The sequence below is a fragment of the Dermochelys coriacea genome, chromosome 16 (assembly GCF_009764565.3).
Source record: "Dermochelys coriacea isolate rDerCor1 chromosome 16, rDerCor1.pri.v4, whole genome shotgun sequence".
Classification (NCBI taxonomy): Eukaryota; Metazoa; Chordata; order Testudines; family Dermochelyidae; genus Dermochelys; species Dermochelys coriacea.
In genome coordinates, this window is record NC_050083.1 from 6,688,624 (window position 1) to 6,711,058 (window position 22,435).

At 50.6% G+C, this 22,435-nt stretch overlaps 1 protein-coding gene and 1 long non-coding RNA gene across 3 annotated transcripts in view; both read left to right on the forward strand.

The window, feature by feature from the left end:
* ARRDC1 (arrestin domain containing 1) overlaps positions 1 to 19,086 on the forward strand; it is a 71,211-nt gene extending 52,125 nt beyond the window's left edge. For both annotated transcript variants that reach the window (XM_043499000.1, XM_038374908.2), the window contains 6 exons: positions 6,543 to 6,593; positions 7,947 to 8,101; positions 9,541 to 9,723; positions 10,382 to 10,558; positions 11,271 to 11,682; positions 17,023 to 19,086. In XM_043499000.1, coding sequence (XP_043354935.1) covers positions 6,543 to 6,593; positions 7,947 to 8,101; positions 9,541 to 9,723; positions 10,382 to 10,558; positions 11,271 to 11,682; positions 17,023 to 17,087 — 1,043 coding nt within the window. In that variant the 3' untranslated portion in view covers positions 17,088 to 19,086. The remainder of the gene's footprint in view (positions 1 to 6,542; positions 6,594 to 7,946; positions 8,102 to 9,540; positions 9,724 to 10,381; positions 10,559 to 11,270; positions 11,683 to 17,022) is intronic.
* Positions 11,689 to 14,483, forward strand: LOC122456918. Its single transcript, XR_006276091.1, has 2 exons — positions 11,689 to 12,843; positions 14,122 to 14,483. It is a non-coding gene; the product is annotated as an uncharacterized LOC122456918 (long non-coding RNA).
* Positions 19,087 to 22,435: the final 3,349 nt, after the last annotated feature.

The window sequence follows — 22,435 nt, forward strand, 5'->3', positions numbered from 1 at the left end:
AAACACTCTTGTACCATACCGCAGGTGGGCACTTCTCATGTTGCTCTTGAAACACATCTCTCTGCCCTGCCAGTTCCATGTAACAAGACTTTTAACATCAGGCTGCAGACTAAAGAGGAAACCTCCCCTTTTTTTGTATCTAAGGGAAAATCTTTTTAGTTAAAATTGGCTCTTAGAACTTGCTCAGGGAGCACAATTAATACAAGTAAGGTCAAGAACAATTTTCTTATGGTGGTGCCCAAAGGCCCCAGTTGGGGAATTGGGGGAGCTATGGGGAGAATGGAAGTGTCTGTCTCTCTCCCACTTCTCCTGATCCATGCAGTGCTTGTCGTCCAGGCCTTCCTCCTACCAGCAGGTCCCACAGACTGACTGCCTGGCCCTCAGTGAGTGACAGCTGCTGGTGGATGTGAGATGTAGAAGCAGCAGTGAAGCACAGGACAAAACTTGTCACCACTGACTCTGGACTCTCCTCCTGGCAAAGTATGCTGTGTGCAGAGAGGGTGGATGGAGCCGTCCTGTCCTGTCACCAGTGTGGCCTCAATAAGAGGAGAGCAATCCGCCTGCTTCCAGGAACAGGGCTGTTCCCTCTCCTCTTTGGAATCTCTCTAGGGTGCATCTGCCCAAATCTGGTTTATTCCTCTTGAAGGCAAGGTAGAAGAGTGGCCAGTGTTGGATCACATTAGCATGGTCTACTAGTGCCTGAGCAAAGCTTTATCCCCTTCAGGCTGGGTATCTAATGCACATCCTCCACCAGGGTGAAGAAGTCTGCTTCTTCCCCTTCCCATCTCCCCAAGGCTTCAGTGAAGGGACCACAAAAGCTAAGCCACACCAGCATGAGGTGGGATGGTGAGTCGTGGGACTCCAGTCATCTGGGCTATACGGAGTTGGTGGAGACTACCCTTGTACATTTCTCTGCAATAGCCTGTTGCCTCTCCCCCACACCTCCCAACTCTGCTCCCTCCCTGGTATTGGGGGTAGGGGGGTGTTCCTCCACTGAGGTGTCTGGAGTTGCATCCACTTAAGGTGTGGGGGATTTGTGGCAGTAATGCAGGATGGAGCTTGTGCCCCGAATGGGTCAGACATGGCAGCTAATTAGAATGAGTCTCCCTGCTTTGTGTGCTTTGGGGGAGGGGGGTGTCCCTTCCTCCAAGGATAGCGAACAAGGAAGCTGGGAGGAAGGACATGATTACTAAACACCCCGCTCTCGTTGGGATGAGAGGCAGCAAGCCAGTGACATGGAATCCCTGTGCTGTGAAAGCTGCGTGATCTGCCAAGCAGGGTCCTCTGGAATGTTCACAACCCCTTGAAGCTTCCTACCGAATCTGTGGCTTTGGGTACGGCTACGCTGCAAAAAAACCACCTGCACCCTGCGGCAACAAGTGTCGTAGCCCAGCTCAGCCAACTTGGGCTTGTGCTGCGGGGCTAATAGTAGGGTAGATGTGGCTCGGGCTGGAGCTTGGGCTCTATGACCCGCTCCCCTTGCTGGGTTTCAGAGCCCAGGCTCTAGCCCAAGCAGGCATGTCTGCACTGCTGCTGTTAGCCCCATAGCGTGAGCTAGAGCCAGAGCCAGCTTGGAGACTCACTGCCATGCGGGTTTTTGCAATGAAGATGCACCTTTAACTCCTTGCTTTGGAGCATGAACCCCTCCTGCTTTCTCCCCAAACTGACATTTCGGTTGAGGGCTCCTGAAAATGCCAGACCCAGCTGAGGCTCTACCTGCTCTGCTAACCCACCCCCGGTTCTGCCTTGTAACACCCGCTGCTATTGCAGCCCTGAGATTTGCCTGGCACCAGGGAAAGCTGCCAGTGCAGAAAGCCAGGAACATCCACCTGCCTCTAGCGAGGGCATATCCTTCCGATCATCACAGTGACCTGCAGCCTCTTACTGTTCCTGACGCGCATTCAACAGCGGTGAGAACTGTGGGCTCCATCTCCATTCAGCCAGGAGCCTGGGCTCATTCCCCTGTGGTGGCTTAGCTGCTGTTACCCATGCCTTCAGACTAGGCTGTGTTGCTCTGCCTGGGGATGTAGGCTGAAACCCTTCAGACACTCCAGTTTGCACCCCCAGGTACACAGACACCCAGGAGCCTGCCTGTTGAGCTGGGCTCAGAGTCGGCCATCCACCAAGACCTCTGGAGAACTCCTCATGTGCAGGGGGTCTCTTGGTGTAAAGCTGCCCTACCCTTGGCAGAAGGAGGGGGCCATCCATGGGCAGGACAGAGCGGGGACAGGGTGGAGCAACTCTGACCTGGGTCACCATAGAGCAGACCTGACCTGGAGCCTCTCTCTGCCTGACAAAGCAGAGATTCAAGAGCATGTCGAGTTCCACTGGCTTCCCGTTCAGTTTCTGGTCCAGCATAATGGCCAGGCCCTAAGATTGAGGCCTGGCTACTGGCTGTGAAGACATCCGCCTCTAGGCAGCTTCTGCCTCCAAAGGCTCACTTGACGGGATGCTGTGGTTGGCAGAGCCCAAGGTGGCATTCTGGAGGTACTGGGGCTTTGGGATGGGATGGTCTTGCTTACCTCACTGAGCCTATGCCCATGACTTTGTCAAGCATGGTGCAAACCCACCCTCACAATAACAAAGACTACAGAGAATGACCCATTACTGCTCTGTGAGGAGGGGCTGGAAAAGTAATTTCAGGCAACAGCACAAATTGAACTGCAGGATGGTCCAGAGTAGAGTTTGTATTCAGTGAACTCTGGGTAATGGGAGCATCACAAATGGCACTGGTACCTTAAGGCCGCCCCGGTCTGTTTCCTGAGGTAGGCTGAGATCCACCCAGCAGAGCTCCCTGTCTCTCTACTGCACTGATCACTTGCAATAACTAGAACAAAAGGTGGCCCAGCAGCAGCAATGGGTATAACTGACTTCAAGAGTCAGCACGGCCCTTGGAAGTGCAGCTGTCTCGAGGGTGGCCAGGCCAGGCGCTAGCTAGCCAGCCTCCAACTTAGAGAAGGGTGCAAAATGCCAGACTTTTTTTTTTTCTCCCTCTTTCTCCTGCCCTTCCCTCCCCCCCCCCCCCCCCCACTTTAATTGTTCTCATAAATAGTCTGTATGGAGCAACTGGAAACCCTTTCGGGCACAGGTGCCTCTCCAAGGAAGGCGGCCACATGTTGTCTCTTGTGTATCCTCTTTGGAAAGCTTCCAGAATAGCAAAGCCAACTGTCTGATGCTGCAACCACACTTCAACTGCGCACGGCTAGGGCTGAGAAGCCAAGACACAGCAGTAGGGGGGTTTGACTGTAGTAATGAACACTTGATACGGAGCTTTGCATCTCCAAAGTGCTTTGCAAATAACTCCAGTGTAGTGGGTGAATACATTACCCTGTTTACATGTGGAAACGGAGGCTCACAGGTGAACTCATTTACCTGAGGCCGTGGTGTGAGTTGATGGCAGAACTGGGGATTGGAAATCGGGTCTCCCGTCACCCAGGCCTGTGCTTCAGCCAGTCTATGTATGAATTACATTGGTAGAGCGGTGGGGTGGGGTGGGTGGGTGTGGGTGATTTTAGTTTGTTTTTTAAGCAGCTTCAGTGCAGCAGGTTTATAGCATGATCTTTATCATGGATTGGTCTGCACTTCCTGTAGCTGTGTGTCAGTGCTGGGCAAATAAAGGAAATGAAAAATCTACTCCACACAGACACCATCTCCAACCCCTCCTAAGAACACAAGTGTAACCCCATGTACTCTGGAAATCCTAATGTAATTCCCAGCAAAGGCTTGTAGGCCGGCAATTGAAGAGTTGCTACAGAACACCACCTAGTGACTAGACTAGTTATTAGACTTTTTAGCCTACTCCTTGGTGGGTGGGTGTGGTGGTTTTTGTTTTTTGGGGGGAGAGGGGAGGGAGAGGATTGAAAACCAATCCTATAACAGCATGTCTAATGGATGATTTGCTTTCCTGTTCTAAAGGACAAGGTGCTTATACATTGTTCAGTCACGAGGAGCTTGGGAGGAATTAAGATCTTAACGCTTGTCACAGTCTGTGTGTCTTTCCATTGAAGGTCAGAGAGGCTTGTTGATTTCTGTATGTACTGAGTCGTGCAGCTGATTTTTCCCCTCCCACCCCGGTGCACAGCCCCCACAGCTTGGCTGTGTGAATAAAACATTGCGAGAATTGCTAGCAAAGCTTGCAACCGGGCAGACCTTGATCCAAACTCCTCCAGCTCTGGAGAGTGAATGAAATCTCTGTTTGGAGCTGTAACAGGGTGGCATGCCCTTGGGCAGGAGAGCCTGGGACTTAGCTGTCCCTGATCAGAGTGAGCCCCACCTGAGGGCAGTAAGGGGTAAGATCAGGAAACTGGTGAAGGGCTCCTACAGAGACCAAGGGAGCTGTGACAGAAAGGAGGCTCCTAGATGGGAGTTGATCGTGGCGGTTTGGGGGCCGAGAGGCCAGTGCCGGGGGGCTGAGCTCCAGCTGGGAAGATGGCTTGGGAGACCAGACTGGGACAGAAGAAGAGCTCTGGTGGTGAAGTCTGGAATCTTGTGCAGCAATGGACTTTCTTTTGGGGCCCTGAGGACGTTAAGAACTCTGTTAAACTGGCTCCAGGCAGGGGTGGTGCTGACCTGGAGAGAAGTTGGTCGCAATTCTGGGGCAGCCCTGAAAGGCAGGGTGGGAACAGAAGCAGGTGTCAGCAGAGGCACCCTGAGTGCAAACAGGCCTTCAGGAAGTGGCCCACCCATTACAGGATTCCAGGTAGCAAAAATGTCTCCCGCAAAGGGAGAAGAGAAACTCCATTGCTGTCCATGTCTCTTTCCCCATCTGCGTCCAGTAATCTGGTTAGTCTGCTGACAAATGGGGTTCTACTTGTAGTGCATTTCTTGCATCAACAAATTAGCTAGCTCAGTTCTGGGTTTTGGCTCTGGCTTGCTAGTATAAGTAACCTGCAGAACGTAGACAGCTTCAGTGAGTCGGTAGCAGGTTTCTCTTGCTGTGCTGCCAATTAAAAACATCACGTGTACCATGTAAACAACAATTTTGTAAAACCCTCTTCATTCTTGCTGTCTATTGCGGGAGATTAAATAGATAGTATAACAGTATCGCTTATCTGCCCTTAACTGCAATTTATCAACTGCTGATGACCTAGGTTGGAATCTAGAAATGAGAACTGTGCACAGAGCAATGCAGTTAGCTTGTACATTTTAAAAGGCAGGATTTGCTAATGGCTTTAGCCATGCCAAGCTAATCTTGGCTCTTTGCCGCTTGTTTCTCCAGATTGCTCTTTCAGAAGTGCTCCTACAGTAGGTTACAATGCCATTAATGTGGTCCAAAGACATTAACGCAAGTGGCTGCATGGTCACTGTAGTTGGTTTGGAAAAGGGGCAGCACATGCTGAAGTGGAGAACTTGATGCCAAATAAAATGAAGTCTCTGGTACAAAATCTAAACCCTTCTCCCAATGCCTGATCAAATCCAAGTGTCTTCAATACCCATAACTGCTAAGGCAAACCACCAGACCAGCAATTATCTCTCATGTCAGTCTCTTGTGATGGGAACAGACTTTAAAAGATGGAAGTGGGACCCAGAAGCCAGAGGTGCTGGAACTAGGGGTGCTGAGGGTGCTGTGGCATCCCCTGGCTTGAAGTGGTTTCCATTCTATATATGGGTGGCTTCCATTCTATATATACTTTAATGGCTCTCAGCACCCCTGCCAGGAGCCCATCCAGCTCTTTAGGTGAGGGCCTGCGGTGTAAGTGCAAGGCAGAACGGAGAGAGGGGAGACTGCCTGCCATGCTAAAAGCACAAGGATCATGTCTAGGATCTGCAGTCTATCTAGACCTGACGATTGCATTACAGGCCTTGTTCACTGTATGATCCTTGCACTTAGTTGTGGAACAAATCAAATCAACTGCACTGAAGTCTTTTTTTTTTTTTTTCAAGCTGATATTTGAGATCTCAGCCATGTCCTGTAAAAACCAGGACCAAAACTGTAGGGTCTAGAAGTCTGAATCTGTACTCTGCCTTTAACCCTAATGGGGCTCAGGAGTTCCAGCTTTGGCCCATCACTGATGAAAGCCAGAGACTGCAAAGCAACCTGCCTGAAGGAGGGGGAGTTTGGTCTTATCTAGGTAAATGGGCTCCATGAGGGTGAGCAGCATGTGGAGAAGATTAACATTATACTGGCCTGATGCCACCAAAACTTCCTCCAAGCCCAGGACAGCCAGCATCATCCTGGCCTTGTTCACATACATCTCCTTCCTGGGTCTCTCACCCAGTCACCTGTGGCCAGCCAGTAGCTATAGACCTTGCTCCTCTGATCACTGCACTGGCTGCCCCCAGGACCCTGCCCCATATCTCCCCTGTTGCTAGTGTTTAGACAGGTAAATGGATCTTGGCCTATTCCATGCACTGAGTGTGAGAGTGCTTCAGCTGTGGTGAGAAGAATGCTTTGTGGGGATGAGTTCTGGACATGTGCTCTCAGCTGGCAGTCTGTCTTCTCAGGGAAGCCTGGTGCTAATGCACTGATATCCCGTTCCAGGCTATCAGTGCCCGGGATGCTTCCAGATTGTCTCATTTGCCTTTTGCTCTGTCTTTTGCAGGGGTTCTGACAGCTGGCGAACACACCTTTCCCTTTCAGTTCCTGGTGCCAGGTATGGTGGAGATACTGACTGCTTGGGAGGTTCAGGGTTGTAAAAACGTAGTGACACTAGCGTTTCCGAGAGACTCTTCTCTCCTCTTCCTTATACGGTAAAAAGCACATGCTGGCCAAGTGGGGAAAGGACCTTTGTTGTCAAGCCTCTAAGACCTTGGCTCAACTAGGAGAACGGGGGGTGATGGGATTTTTAAACATGACTTTAGTACCTATTGGAGACACTGGTGGCAGCCCAGAGTCAACCACAAACAGCTAGTGACTCTTGACGGTATTAAAGCATGTCCGTGCCAGGTGCAAAGTCACATTTAAGGTTTATCCACTGATATATTTTCAAACCAGAGCTGTTCTCCTGGTCTAGTCCAGGCCTAAGAGCATATTAAGCATTGGAGAGCGGTAGCAGTAAGAGCACAAACCTTTATTAAAGAGAGGCCCTCAGGGCTGCCTCTCAATGCACAGCTGGAGTTGGTCTTAAATTGAGCCTGGCTTTTTAGAAGAGCAACTTTGCTGCATAAATCTGGCCCTTCAAGGAATTATCCCTCTGGAGGTTGTCTTCATTAGAGAATCTCAGTGGACACCCATCTCATTGGGAGCTGCAGTGCTGATGGGAGCCCTAACTTGTGTCTCCACGGGCCAAATTCAGACCCCTATGCCCCTGCTGGTGAAAGCGATGATGGAAGCTGCACTGTAGTCATGCCTCTTGATCATACTGCTGGCTAACCTGAAAAGGACCTAGGCAGTTCTTCTTTGCCTAGTGCAGATGGGGCTCTGGGAACCTCTGGTGCCTCTACAGCCATATTAACTAAACCATACAGTAGTAAAACTAGCTGGAAGCTGCTGGAGTCTGCCTGCATTAGTGACCCCACCTCCTCCTCACCAGCGCTGGTGGGAAAACCGGTGGGAACTCTGTATTGTGAACTTCTCCAGAGCAGAGTGGGAGGACGATTGTCAGCTCCTGGGGGCAGGGACCGTCTCTGTTCACTGCTTTGTACAGCACCTAGCACAGTGAGGCCAGGTCTGTGACTGGAGCTCCTGGCACTACCATAGTACAAATAAGAGGGGTTAGTGCTGTCCCTGCTTCTCCATACACCATGACTGCATGGCACAGGTTGCCCCTTCAGTAAAAAAGGAAGCTGCAGTAGTCCTGATGGACCAAATTTGGTCCCTGATTCTTCATGCACAGGCTCAAATGCACTTGGGAGACCCTAACTCCCAAATAGTTGCAAGGTTCTACCTCTCCTCTTGCTTTGAGTCGCCACAGGAAAGTGTTTCAGGCTCTGTGTGTAAGGCCGAGCTCCCCTTTCGATTGCTTGAGGCATTCTCTCTTTGACTTCCTTCTCCCTTATGAATCCAGCATCAGCCCCCACGTCATTTGAAGGCCCTTTTGGGAAGGTGGTCCATCAGGTCAAAGCTGTGATCGATACGCCCCGATTCGCCAAGGACCACAAGTGCAACAAGGTCTTCTACATTCTCTGCCCACTCAACCTGAATGACATCCCTGACATTGAGGTAAGAGAGCAGCAATGGGGAGGGCAAGAGGCTCTTTCACCCTTGAGTGTCTCCTATTGGAATAAAGGAGAAGCCAAGCGTCCCTCTCCCCCATCCAGTGTCGCCCTGCGAAGCCAGGGGAGTAACTCAGAGGAGAGGGTTGCTCATGGAGCGCACTGCATGGATGCAATAGGGGTTAGCACGTTGCCACCCAGAGCACTGCAGGGCATCATTGGTCTGGGCTGTAAATCCATGGGCCTGTTCCCACTGCCATTTCCACTAGTGCCAGTGGTGCAAGTAGAATTCATTTCTTACCGGTATGCTGCACTAGTTAAAGGCGGGGGGTCAGGAAGGAATGTGACCTCCCTTATCCTGGGACTCCCTGGTCTCCCCTCTCCCCTCCCCATGATCCATCCCACATTACCTGGGGGGGTGGGGAGGGAGTGCTCACAGTGGGTGGACACAGCACAGCTGCTGTGTGGGATGCCAAGAGAAGAGGAACAATAGCTGGCTCAGTTGCACCTGCTTTGGGAATTGCCAGCAGAAGAGCTTCAAACCAGCTCCCTCTGACAGCAGAGAATATATTTATTTCAGACATGCTGGCAACTGAGTCCACGCCGGCAGCTCCTCTGGCGTGGCTGTATGCCCTAGCCATGCCCCCAGCCCTGTCCTCCAGCAGGGCTGCTGTACAGACGCCGGACAGGAGACGCAGGCACACAGCTGCATGGAATCATAGAAGAACCAGGTGGCCCCACATTCTGCTCCTCCTGTGTCTTTCCAATACACCATACTGACTAGAAATAGCTTACAGCGGACCAGACCAGACCACCCTACTTGCCCCACTGACTAGTGTCCCCTTCATGCATAGGCTGCAGAGATCTGCATGAGAACCAGCCTTTTTCTAGGTGATCCCACTGGGTGTAGGCCTGGGGGAGCGGGTAACCAGCCCCATCCCAGGGGTTGTTGTAATGACCCTTTGGGTCTAATGACACCATCATCTGGCTTTTGCCAGAATCTTTCCTGATGAATAGACCCTTGTTCTGGGGTGGCTGTCACTGCTGCTGTGTAAGGAATGCTTCAGGACTGCACAGACTAGCCCTCCCTGGGCACTGCCCTTGATGAGATCACTGTACAGTCCATATGGGAAAAGCAGCTGCTTTGCGTTTGTTTACCTGTGGTTTGCAGCAGCCCTCTGGGGACCAGTGAAGTCTGCCCTACTCTGGAAGTTGATTTGTGGGGTACAGTAGCTCATAGCGTTGTATTTGTTCACATGTGGGAGATGTGGCATCCACCTGGAGACGCTCTCAGCCTTATTCAAACTGCATAGAATACCAGGCTTGTTGGAAGACCAGGTGTTTTGGATTTGGCAGGGGGAACCCAAACCCTCACTCCCTTTGACCATTTTTTCTGCAAACTCCCTCTTGAGCCCCCGCATCTGACCTTCTGCTGTCCTCCCACAGCAACCCAACACCACGTCCATCACCAAGAAGTTCAACTACAAGCTGGTGAAGAGTGGAAATATTGTCTTAACTGCCACCTCGGACCTCAAAGGGTATATCGTGGGGCAGGCGATCCAGCTGCGCACCGACATCGAGAACAAGTCTGGCCGGGACACTGGCACCGTGGTGGCTAGCCTCCTCCAGGTAAGAGACATCAGCAGGAACTGGGACCGATGTTGGGCTGGCTTGGATGGAGCCACATCCAGACAGGTGCTGAGAGCAGTGTCTCAAGATCTGCTTTCCCTCCTAGGTGCAATGATGATATAAATGGGGGTCTGCTAAACTTGAAATCCTTGTGTATCTCCCTTCCCCAGGTGCATAGTAGGTGGTGGTGGGAGGAGTTTAGGTGGAAACCAAACCCTTAGAGGGGATGCAGAATTAACTAACTTGGGCATGGGGTGGGAGGAGAGAAGCCCCCATGAATGCAGTCCAGGTGTAAATTCAGTGAGCGGGCAGAGGGCAGGTTGCAGATCCTCACCCCACTCTGTGCCTACTCCACTGAGTCTCTTGCAGCACCAGCTAGAGAGCCTTGCTGCTTCAGCTCAAACTGTAGCAGTCCATGCTTTCAGCTCTGGAGTCTTTGATTTAATCTCCAGTGTGTCTGCCAAGATGGCGACTGTCACATAATTGATACAGGGCAGAAACTCCATGTTGCTCTCTCACGCCAGACCTCTGCTTACACTCACTCAGCAACGCTTAAAGGGTTTCTAGTTCTTGGCAGCCCTGAGCAATGCTGGAAGCCCAGTGAAACGGACCCTGTAGAAATTGTTCTGCTTAATCCCATCTTCGCTCTTCTCTGTAGAAGGTCGCTTATAAATCCAAGCGCTGGATTTATGACTTGAGGACCATTGCTCAGGTGGAGGGCTCGGGGGTGAAGGCCTGGAAGCACGCGGAATGGAAGGAGCAGATCCTTGTCCCTGCACTGCCACAGTCCATGTTGCAAGGCTGCAGCCTCATACATATCGACTACTATATCCAGGTAGGTACTGCCCTGCCCTGCCATTTCCTTACAGCAGAACACCCGTGAGGACTGCCAATGGGCTGGGCCAGAGCAGCCAGAGTCCTTGGAGGGTGGAGCCAGAGAAGTTTCTGCCCGGGGGAAGAAGCTCTCCAAACGATACTGTGCTCTAGGGAGTGAACACCGCCTGGTCTGGAGGAGATACTCGTGTGGTAGGACTTGCCTGTCAGGCTGCTCAGCAGATGTGTATCTGCAGCTCCCTGGGTTACAGAGCTCCAGTCTGCTTCCTGGTTTTGGTGCGGGGCAATACTACAATCCCTACCCACAGATGCATGGTTTTACATAGGCTTGTTGCTGAAAAATGCTAATGGAGCAGTCCCAACCTCAGCAAGTCTGGGGTTAGCCGGCTAGAGATTGGAATAAAAGTGGTGCTTCTGGCCAAGTTTTCAGCAGAGCTCTGCTCATTGGGTCCTGAGTACTTGGAAATTTGGCATGCGTGAGAGCTCTCAAAAACCTGGTTAACACACCAAAAGACCATGTGGGCAGTGCAGTGCGACTCTGGGGACCTCCCAGTAACTTGCTACCTCTCTGGCACATTCGGGCCTAGAACTGGAGCTGTCCCGTTAATCTCTGCTCAGTGGCTGGAACTGCCTGTGTTTGGAGCAACTGGGCCTCTGGCAGAACCTGGATTGACCGACTGACTTGGCTGCCTCTTGTTTTCTCCTCTCCCCAGGTTTCCCTGAAGTCGCCAGAGGCTTCAGTCACTCTTCCTATTTACATTGGCAACATCGCTGTTAACAGGGTTCCTCTGACCCCGGCTAGGTCGATCCAGCACATTCCATCCATTGTGGTCCCGTCTGCCCCACCAGAAGAGGAGGAAGCTGCCAGTGGCTATCACCCAATGGACAATGTTTCAATCCCCACCAAGAGCCATTCCCAACTTCAGACGTTCAGCTACGCTCCAGGACTGAGCTTCCAGGACCTAAGGCTGGACTCAGACCAGACTGCCTCCCCAAACCACCCCACACTTTGCTTGGCAACAGGAGCGACGGTCCCGTACTATGCTGAAGGGACAGTGGTTCCAGTTCCCACCGCCAGCTCTCTCATCTTGCCTCCGGAGTACAGCACGTGGGGTTACCCCAATGGTGAGTGCTCCCTCCCGGAGCTCTAAAAGAGCCGCTGTCTAGATTGTGAGGGGAAATCAATCCAGTGGCTGTTGGGAGTGTAGACTTGTCCCTTACCCCACTGCTGTCGGAGCAGTGGTTGAACCCCTGCCGTGTGGTAGTGGTTCTTTCCATGGCTGCTGAGCCAGGCCAGGACATGGGGAGAGCCATGTAGGAGGAGACCAGGCCACAGGCTCTGTTTGTCAGAAAAGCCACAGAGTCTCTGTGTCCAGTAGCCTCCGTAAAGGATTCCCCCTTTATAGCCATGACAGTCTTGTCACATGTCTACTATGAGGGAGGTGACCTACCCACAGTCAACATTATCTTGGGGATAGCTGTGGAAGTGGAGAAGATCTTTGTAAAAGATGGTGTTGGTCCAACTGGATGGTGTAAATGTCTGGGCCCATGCTGATGCTGTTGGCAACAAAACTGGAAAAGCAACTTTAACAGGAGTCTTTCCTTTAATGTGAATGGGCATTTGGTCTGGCTCAAAAAGGGGAAATTCTGTGTGTGTGTTGAGATGGTCCAGCATGTAAGAATGTGGGAACTCCTTTATACATGAGGAGAAAATCCATGGAACCCTGCCTATCCCAGAACTGCCCATCTAGGGTCTGTGAGAGAACAGGCTTAGACCAAACCAATATCCTAATGCAATAAGAACACCCTTAGCACCCAGGGTAAAAACTGAGGCACTAGGTGTTGTCTTGGCTGTGTAACTGGACCAAACTGTTTCTTCGAGGCCAAACATCAGCAAACAAGGGATGGATGAATTGCAAGGGGAGTGAGAGGATGCTGATTGATGGGGAGAGGGAGGGGGTGAGATCTAGGGGTATTAATCTAACTGCTGCATAGATAAGCAAGACCATCACTACTACTTAGAGTGCTAGTCCCTACGTGTATTGCACATGCGGGTATGCATGCATGCCATGCACCCGAGACTGGAGATTTCTAGCCAGTAGTGTCTGTCGGTTGGTCCGCAGCTGCGGAGATGCCCTCCTTGTGCTCCGAACTGAGGGAATAAGAGTTGGTGCAGACGGAGACCTCTCCAGTTTCTTCTTACCAAGGCATAGCCCGAGTTGGAATCTTCTGTGTCCATAGATACCCGCGTGTTTCGTCTCTTTCTTCAGAACCTGTAAATGTGCTGTACGTAGCCTTGGTGTTCGTTTGTCTATTAGTAATAAGCTTAGCTTGAGAACTCTGTGTCTGTCCCTGTTCCTTCCCTCTGAGCATCAAACAGCGCTGCCTTTGTTGCCAGGAAAAGGATCGACTAAGTGCAGCATCTGCCACTCCGCTCCTTCCCACCCCTGCCTTCCGAAACCTGTGAGGAGGGAGATCATCCGAGAAAACACCTTACGGAGATGGTTGAGACCTCTGTCAGATACAGGCCAGGGAGACTCCCTCCTCCCTCACACGTGCCATACATCGACTTCTACCAATGAGCAATGACCCTCCAAGCACGAGCTCCAGAGTTGCAAAACCCAAATAGTCATCGTCGAGGGCTGCTCATGAGAGTAAGGGGCACTCTCATAAGTACAAGGACAGATGTCCTTCCAGGTCTGCTCCCTCCATGACTCGGTCCAAGTCAAGTGAATCCTTGTGCCCAGATCCTAAGGCTTTAGCCAGCTTAACCCTCTGATCATGAGGGTAAGGCATGAAGATGAAAGGATCTGCCATTTCTGATGTCTCCAGTTGATGAGCCTAAGGATCGGCACACCAAGACCATCTCAGTTCCCAGTTAGACTCTTTGATGGTACCGACCCATTCCTGGACTAGGGACATGCCAGATCTGCTAGTCCCAACTATAGGAACACCTCCTACTTCAAGACAAACCAAAACCAACACCTCCCTGTAGAACAGTGGTTTCCAAACTTTTTAGCCTAAGATCACTTTTTGAATTTAAGGGCAACCCAGGATCTACCCCACCCTGCTTGCTCTCCCTTCTCCCCTCCCCCCCCGGTCACTTTCACTGGGTGGCGGGTGGGCTCTGGGCTGGGGCCGAGAGCTTCACAGTGTGTGAGGAGGCTCTGTGTGCCTGGGGCAGGGGGTTGGGGTGCAGGAGGGGGTGAGGTGTGCAAGCTCTGGGAGGGAATTTGAGTGCAGGAGGGGGCTCCCGGCTGGGTCAGAGGGTTGGAGTGCAGGAGGGGGCTCAGGCCTGGGGGTTGGGGTGCAGCCTTTTGCTGGGCAGCACTTACCTCGGGTGGCTCCCAGTTGGCAGCGCAGTGAGGCTAAGGCAGGCTCCCAGCCTACCCTGGCACCATGCCACTCCTCGAAAGGGCCAACATGCCTCTGTTACCAGCATGGGGCTGGGGCAGGCAGGGAGCCTGCCTTAGCAGCAGCCCTATTGCACCACCAGAGATCCTCCTAGGATCAGCTGGTTGGTGACCACTGCTGTAGGATATCTTCACCTTCCCCTTCTTTCAGGGTTTGAGACATTTTGACACTGGAGGAGGAAACCTTGAGGAAATGGAAATGCTCCCCACTCCCTGTAGGCAGGAGCTTTACCCACCAGTGCAGACAGCTCTGCTGGCTGAACAGGAACCAGCTTTCTCTCCCAATGGGTTGGAAGCTCCAGCTGAACCACCATCCCCACATAGGGAGGTGAGTTCAGACAGACTCAAAGATCCGGAGTCCATCCTCCACCCAGATATGATTATCCAAGGGACCGATGGTCTGTGATTCCTTGGGATTCCCCACAACTGGTCAGCCCTTCATATTGGACATGTTTGGGTCTATGGGATCCCTACTTTAGACATCTTTGAGCCATCCATGAGTCCCATTGACCCTCTTCTACAGTACACCAACCAATTCCATTGTAATATGAGGGAGAAGAATTTCAAGCTGGATCTGGAGCTACCAACGGGTGTTTCCTCGCCTTCACCAAATGAGGCAATTTGTCCCTTCTTCCCTATCCCTGCGTAATGGCCACAGGCAATATAAGGAGCTCCTGCAGATAGTGGTGAATGAACTTCAGGTTTCACTTGAGGATGTCCAAGATACTCAGCACACGCTCTTTTACATCTTGTAGCCTTCTGCTCCCAACCAAGTAGCCTCCTAGTAAATGAGGGCATCCTGGAACCAGGCAAGGTAGTGTGGTATTCTCCAGCCTCCTGTGCACCACCCCAAAAAGGGGCAAGAGGTGATATTTTTGTACCAGCCAAGGAGTGGAGTTTTTCTCATACAGCACTCAACTCCCTGGCAATACAAGACACCGCCGAGATGTAGGCTGCAGTGTCCCAAAGTAACACCTGTGGACAAGGGCTCGAAATAGCTTGATTTTCTAGGAAGGAAGGTGTTATCTTCTACCAGCCTTCAGTTTCATATTGCTAACTACCAGGCTCTGTTGGCAAAATGATTTCAACAGTTACTGGGAGTTTGTCCCTGAAGTCCAAAATCTTCCTCAAGAATTTCAAGACTTCATTGAGGATGGCAAATTGGTGGTGAAAACATCCCTTCAAGTTGCTGTGGATGCTGCTAACATGGCATCTAATGGTTTGGAGACAGGAATACTCATGAGGCATGAGTCTTGGCTGCTACACTCCAGGTTTCTCCGGGAGGTTCAGAATGTCCTAGAGAACTTGCCCATAGAGTCTAATATATCTACAGTGAAGTTTGAGTGTCTAGGACAATCCTCTGCTCCCCAGGCATTTACACCCCTGCCCTGAAGAGAGAGCGCAAATGTACGAGCCAAAACTGCCTCCTCCACCATTCCACCACCAGCGCCCTTTCAAACCACCATGCAAACGTCTAAGGATACAAAGATGTAAGTATTTATCTCCCTGTGCCACAACTGCAAATACTCCAGCTACATCCACCCCTCAGGGATTACTTTTTGATGGGATGATCAAGAACCTCCTACCCCTACTGATGCCATCCACTTCTGCCCCCTGGACCTTGGGTGGCCACCCTATCTTCTTTGCCCACAATTGGATGGTTATCGCAACAGACCAGGTGATATTAGAAATCACCCACTGCGGCTACTCTGTAGAATTCCTCTCCCCTTCCTGGTTCCTCTTCAGGGACCACTCATGAGGAGATTCTCCATCCAACAAGGGGCCATAAAACAAGTGCCACCTTAGCACCAAGGGAAAGGTTTCTATTCCCTGTATTCCATCATTCCCAAGAAAAAGGGAGGATGGAGACCTGTTCTTGACCTTCAGCAATTAAAAATTTTTATTGGCAAATCAAAATGTCAAATGGTTAAACTGGCATAAATAATCCCCTTCCTGGTGGAGGGAATGTGATTTGCAGCTCTCAGTATGAAAGACTCTCTCACATTCATGTGGACATTAACCTGGAGCTCCATTCATAACATTAGGTGTTGGTCCAGGCCTTGTCCGCAGATGCAGCTGAGGGGAGAGGGGGCAGCCGTATTAGACCTCTATACTAACTGCATCCTTGCACCTCCCATACACACACACACGTCTACCTCTACCTGACTTGAATACAGTTTACCAATCACCCATGCGTGGAATACACATAGGAACATACACTTTAAGAAGAAATGGAGGCTACTTACCTGTAACTGGAGGTTCTTTGAGATGTGTGGTCCCTATCTGTATTCCACTACCCACCCTGCCTCCCCTCTGCTGTGGATTGTATCTGATTGGCAGAAATAAAGGAACTGGGGAGGTGTTGATCTGTACCTTCTCTTATCTCCTGGGCTCAGAGCAGGAGGACAATTGCAAGCACAGACCAACGGATGCTCTTGCTCGAATTCTCCGATCGCAGGCACATGGTGTGCTTGTGTACGCACGTGTTGAACGCAGATAGGGATTACCTGTAAAACTGAGTGTTAATCCCTACCAGACCAGGGAGTTGTGAAGCTTAACATTTTAAAGGGCTCTGAAGGACTATGTAAGTGCCTGTGTTGGTGGCCATCCACCTAATTGAAAGTACTTTTTCTTGCATGAACAGACAATTTTATAGGGGTATGAGTGTCTTTCAGCAGCTACAGACTGTCCTTTACCACCTCACAAGTGATCAGTTAATGTGCTTCCAGATCAGACAGCAGGGCTGGGGGCTGCTTCTCTGGTGTTCTGTGGTCCACAGTCATTCCTAGCTCCTCTGCCCTCTGGTTCATGCCCTGAAAGGAGCAAATGGTCCACAAAGTCACTCACTCAATTGTGCGTCTCTTTATGGGCTCCAGTCCTGTAAAGTCTGAGATGGTGGGGTGTGTTTTTTTGTTGTTTTTTTTTTTTTTGCCCACTGGCTTCAGTGGGATTTGTATCTGGCCCTAGCTGGAGGAGCAGAGTGGTGGGAGGGAAACCTTCAAAGTAAGCTGTACAATCCGATTCCTAAACTTTTTTTTCCTCTCCCCGGTAGAGGCACCCCCTTCCTATGAACAAAGCTGCAGCAGCGCCAACTCCAGCCTCAGCAATGGCAACTAGCCCTGTGCTTGGAACCTTGACGGTGCTGTCCCTGAGGCACCATGGCTCCCCATCTGCTGCCAAGTCCGGTACTGCACAAAGCATCTCTTATACTTGGGGCCACTGGCTACTCCTGGGCTGAGATTTTTAGTCTCTTTTATTTTAAAGAAATAGAGCGGTGAGAAGCAGTGTGGGGCGTGGTGTATGTGGGGTGGGGAAGGGAATTGTTCAGCCTCTTCACACCTGCTCTCCTGGCGCAGAGCCGTTGCCTGCCCTCAGGACGCCTTGCACAATGGTCTGTGTTCCCGTACTGTAATCCAACACTTTATTTAGCACCTGTGATGCCTTATTGAAAATGCTACTGAATTGTTGTCTCTCTACTGTCTGCAATAGCGGGCTTGTGTGGATTCTTTTGATATATATTTTTTGTGGTGGGTTTTTTGAGTGCTTTTTCTAATCAGGACTGGGCTCAGCAGCCTCGGTCATCCTTCCATGTGGGCTTTTGGGTGTAGCTGACTTCTTCAAAGCCCTTCCTATCTGCTCTGAACCCCCACTTTACACTAAATCAATGGGGCAATGTCTGCCACCACAGGAGATCTCCAGAAGGCACAGCCACAGCACAGAGGGGGTAAAAAGGGCCTATGGGGCAGGCTCTCCGCATTGCCATGCTGCAAAGTGACTGGCCAGCTTCCAACAGGTGCGAGCGAAAACATTGCCAGTACATGATGAGACAAGGGGGCCTCCTGTAGCCATGACCTTGATCTAGGCACTCATCAGGAACCCTAGCAGGGTACATATTGGGGATAGTCCCGGGTGGTGAGGAGGGGAAGGAGAGAATGATACACACTTAATACCTTTCTATGGCACTTTTTGAAGCCAGTCTTTAGAGGTCTCCTGCAGGAATAGAATTGTCTATAAAAATCTTATAGGATTTTCTGAGCAACACCTGCAGCACCCTATTGGCTTCATCCCTTTTAAACTCTTAGGACTTTGGTATAAAGGGGATAAACTCTGCCATGCCAGTCAAATCAGCTGCCAGAAACCTCCCAGGCACGCGGTCTGCAAATGGCCAATAGCTCCCGCTCTTTGTTCCCACTTTCCACTGCTCTCAGCCAGCTGGAAACTGACAATCAAGCTTCAAACTTCCATCTAATACTACCTCTGAATTCTCCCAAGGGGCTTCATGGGGAACCCTACCCTTTGAAATGACCCTATAGCAGGAAATGCTCTCCCCGCAACGAGCCTTGCTGTGCATTGGATGGGAGTGCCAGAAAGGCCCTTGGACTGTGGCCTACTCCTGCTTCTCACCACATCAAAGCTATCTGCAGCTCCACCCACAAGCTTGTGCTGTCCTGGGGAAAAGGCTGATTTGCCACTAAAATAAGGTTCCCTGGCTCGCAAGGAAAACTAGCTTTGCAAGCTGCAGTGCAAAACCAAACCAAATGAGCATGCTCCAGGGCAGAAGTTAGGGGCATTTAGGGGCAACATTTTCCCCTCCCCCCCCCCCCCCCAACAGTGGGCCTCTGACAGGGTGTTTTTTTGTTTTTTGTTTTTTGGTTGTTTTTTTTTTGAGGGTGCCCATCTTGATCTCGTACCAGTGTGATGATCAAAATGCTGATCAGCTGCATTTGACATTGCTGGGACCTGCAGCCACTTTTCACCCGTGAGCGCTAAACCCAAGATAAGGGGTCTCAAGCTGCGCACCCCATAGCAGAAGCCAGTTCTGAGAGCCGAAGCCTTTCTATCACCCCTGCTTCCACCTGCCTCTACCTAACTCAGGGCTGGCTACTGGGGGGCAGCTCTCCCTTTTCTGTGCAAATGTCATTAATTGTGTGGAACTGCTTTGGGGGAAGGGAGGATGGGGGGAAAATTCCCTAACAGCGCTGGCGCTCTCTGCACCGATAGTTATAAAATGATTGTCCAGGTCCATAAATATATGAAATACACACTTGTTTTTAATGACTGAATTCATAACAAATAAAATTTTAATGCTGTATTTAATAAATTATTCTGAGAAAAATGGAGTGATTCTTGCAAAATGATTGTTTCTATATGTACACATGGTCCAGAACTCTGCACCTGCGATTTGGGATCATGGGGGATGTGTCTGGCCCTTTAACTGCCATGAGAGGGAGGTGCTTTCACAGGAGTGGTTCTGCGTTTCCAGCAAGGGTCTGATGTTTGCAGACACACCTATTCATTCTGTAGCCTAATGATTTTGGGATGGGGGAGCAGGTATGTGTCTTAATGGCTGAATCACATTTCCAAATCACTAGTGAATTGCCTGCTATTAAAGCTACCCTATAATGGGGTAGAGTCTGATCTTCAGGTGCTGAGTTCCCTCAACTCCCATTGGCTTGGATCAGGTCGGTGGGAAGGGGGGGGGAGTAGCTGCTAGATTAGTTCACTACCTCTGTTATGTGCCTTGCTATGCTGAGAACGTATATTTCATCAAAATGGCCGGCAGGTGCTGTCTGACCACTGGTGTGGTCAGAGCTCTCTGCAATTTAATATGCAGGCTCGATGCAAGCTAGGGAATTGGAGGAGGAAAATCATCTCCAGGAAACAGGAAGATGGAAATGGAATAGCCAAGACTTGGGAGAAAAGGTTGGCGCCTAATCAGTTTGTGCCCACTTCTCGGCACAACGCTCTTAGAAAATACATTTTAAAAACAAACAAACTCACCAACCATTGGTTGTAGACATGCTGCAGCCCTCCACCTGCATCATCTCGGAGAAAAGCAGAACTAAAGAAAAGCTACAGCCAGGAAATTCTTTATTATCCACACACAGAAGGCAGTGATGCCCGGGCTGTGGACGTAAGCACGTAAGTGGCATGGCTCTTTTAAGAAGGTTCTGATGACACTAGTAATATCACCAAGGCGTGGGAGGGAAATTAAATGCTACTAACTGCTGCTTTCTCAGTTTTGAAGGATGGCTCAAACGCATGAACCAGATACAACCTCTCCAGTCATGCCTATCTGCTTCCATGCTGAAGGGCTGGTGCTGCTCCCTGTAAATATTCATGGGATGCCCCAGGACCAAGCTCACTTATAAAGAGAGGAAAGTTCATCTCTCTCTCTCACCCCACTTTTTTGTCAGTCTTGTATGTTCTCACCTGAATCTGACTGCTGGCCAGGACCTGGCCCCCACCTCCTCCCTGCAATGAGATGCTACCTCCTCCCTAAAAGCAGTTTTCTCTTGAAACATGCCACAGTTCTAGCTCTGTTTATTCAGTGAATATTAGCAGCTGCCAGGATCCTCACATTTCATCCACCATAATCTATGCTGCTGCCACTTTCCCACACCCACTTTGCTGTTGCTCATGTTCCTCCTTTAAAGCCTAATCCAAATCCCATTGGAGTCAATTATCTAGATCATGGTAGCACCTTGGAGTCCCTGCTGTGGAGCAGGTATTGTGCTAGGTGCTGTACAAACCACAAGAAGACCCTGGAAAGACACCTATAGACTTGAATGGGTTTTGGATTAACCTGTGTTTTAGGCATGCCCCAGGTCTCTACCTAACTGTGGGTTTGGAAGAAGGTGGTATGAGCTGCCTCCACCCAGGGGCTTTGCTTCTGAGCCCAAATCCCTGTGCAGCAGGACTGTTTTCTGAACAGAAGAACCCAGTGTGAATCCCAGGGGACTTTCCTTATTCGGAGGAGAGGGGAATATGCGAAGCTAAAGGGCTGATGTGACCCAAGATAATAGCAAACAGTGTGCTGCATAGACCAGGCTAGCGTCTCTGTTGGCAGAGCTGTTTGCGGTGGGTGAGCTAAATGCCATGCTGTGGAACTCCCATGCAGCCCCTTTGCGCTCAGTGGTGTTGAAATGTCACAGAGCTGACAGCAGAGTCTGACACGGTGCCTTGCGAGAGGAAAAGCGGGCTGGGGCTGAGGGAGGATAGCCATTTTCTGACACAGGGGTGGTTAAGGGCTTTCACACTGTGCCTTGCTCTCTGGCCACAAAGGGAAAGGGAGGTGTTCTCTACCTGTGAAGCTCCTTTGCTGATGCTCAGTGGGCTCTTCCTATGCTCTGGGAGCGGCGTCTCCTGCTTCTAGCTGAACCATGAGATTGAACTGTGGTGCCAGAGCCCCTGCAGAATTGAGCTCCAGGTGGGCCCTCCTGCTTACTCAGCCAGCACTTGTCCTCCTAGTTTTCTCTTTTAAATAATGCGCGCACCTCCTGCCTGTGACCATCCGGCAAAGGCTTCCAGCCCATGCAGGTGCCAGAGGCCTGCTTTGCCCTAGACAGCATGTCTTGCTTGGGCCTTCGTGTCACTTGGCTTCTCCCATGCTCCAGTGTGCTGGAGCTTGCTCACCCCAACTACTTCCCCTAGAACGTTATGTTGGTTTAAAAGCCCCATTGCCTGAAATGTGTCTCCACTTTCCCAGTAAGGAGCAGACTGGTGTGCTGCAGGCCGTGGCCCCTGGCTGAGCAGTGTCTCCATCCGCAAACTGCACTGTGGGGGTGCTGTGGAATCTGATCTGCTTCCAGGAAAATCCGACACCTCTCGATGCATCATGATGGAAGCCTTTGCTCGGCAGGGTGCCCCGGTTGAGCAGCAGCAAGCTGACTATCAAAGAATTGGCAGGTAACCTGGGTGAGACTCCTTATGTGTGTTCCCAGAGAGGGGTGCTTGCTTCTGGGGTAGGTTATTTGCTGCTCCAGTTTATAACTGATTAGGGCCTAGTCCTGGTCCACTGGCGCTAGGGTTGCAAGCTTTGGTTGGCTGAATTCCTGGAGGTTTCATCACGTGACATTCTTAGGGTTGCCAATCCTCCAGGATTATCCTGCAGTCCCCAGGAATTAAAGATTAACCTTAATTAAAGGTTAATCTTTAATTCCTGGGGATTGCAGGATAATCCTGGAGGGTTGGCAACCCTAACTGGAGCCCACTAGCAAAGTTGCCATTGAAGTCACTGGGAGCCAGTTTGGATCATAAGTTTCCACTGGATGACACCCTAACCTAGCTTAGCATTTTCTAAAGTAGCATCAAGGTTCATAGGAATTGCAGACTGGATCATGGTCCATCCAGTCCAATATCTTGTCTCCAAGAGATGCTCAAGAAGAAGGTGAAAGATACCCTGCAGTCCACATGTGTGGGATAACCCTGACCCCAAGGAAAGCATTCTCCTGACTCCCAATAGGGTTGGCTCATGCCAACAAGCAGGAGGACTTGTATCCCTTTCAAGATTCTTGTTTGTTTGTTCTTTACTGTTAGAACTCTGGGCGTTTATGTGGATAACAAGAATATCCAATCTCCAATTCCTTTTTGAATCCTACCAAAGTCATAGCCACAATATCCCTTGGCAGTGAGTTCCACAGGGTAAATGAGCATTTGTGTGGAAAAAGTATATTTCCTTTTAT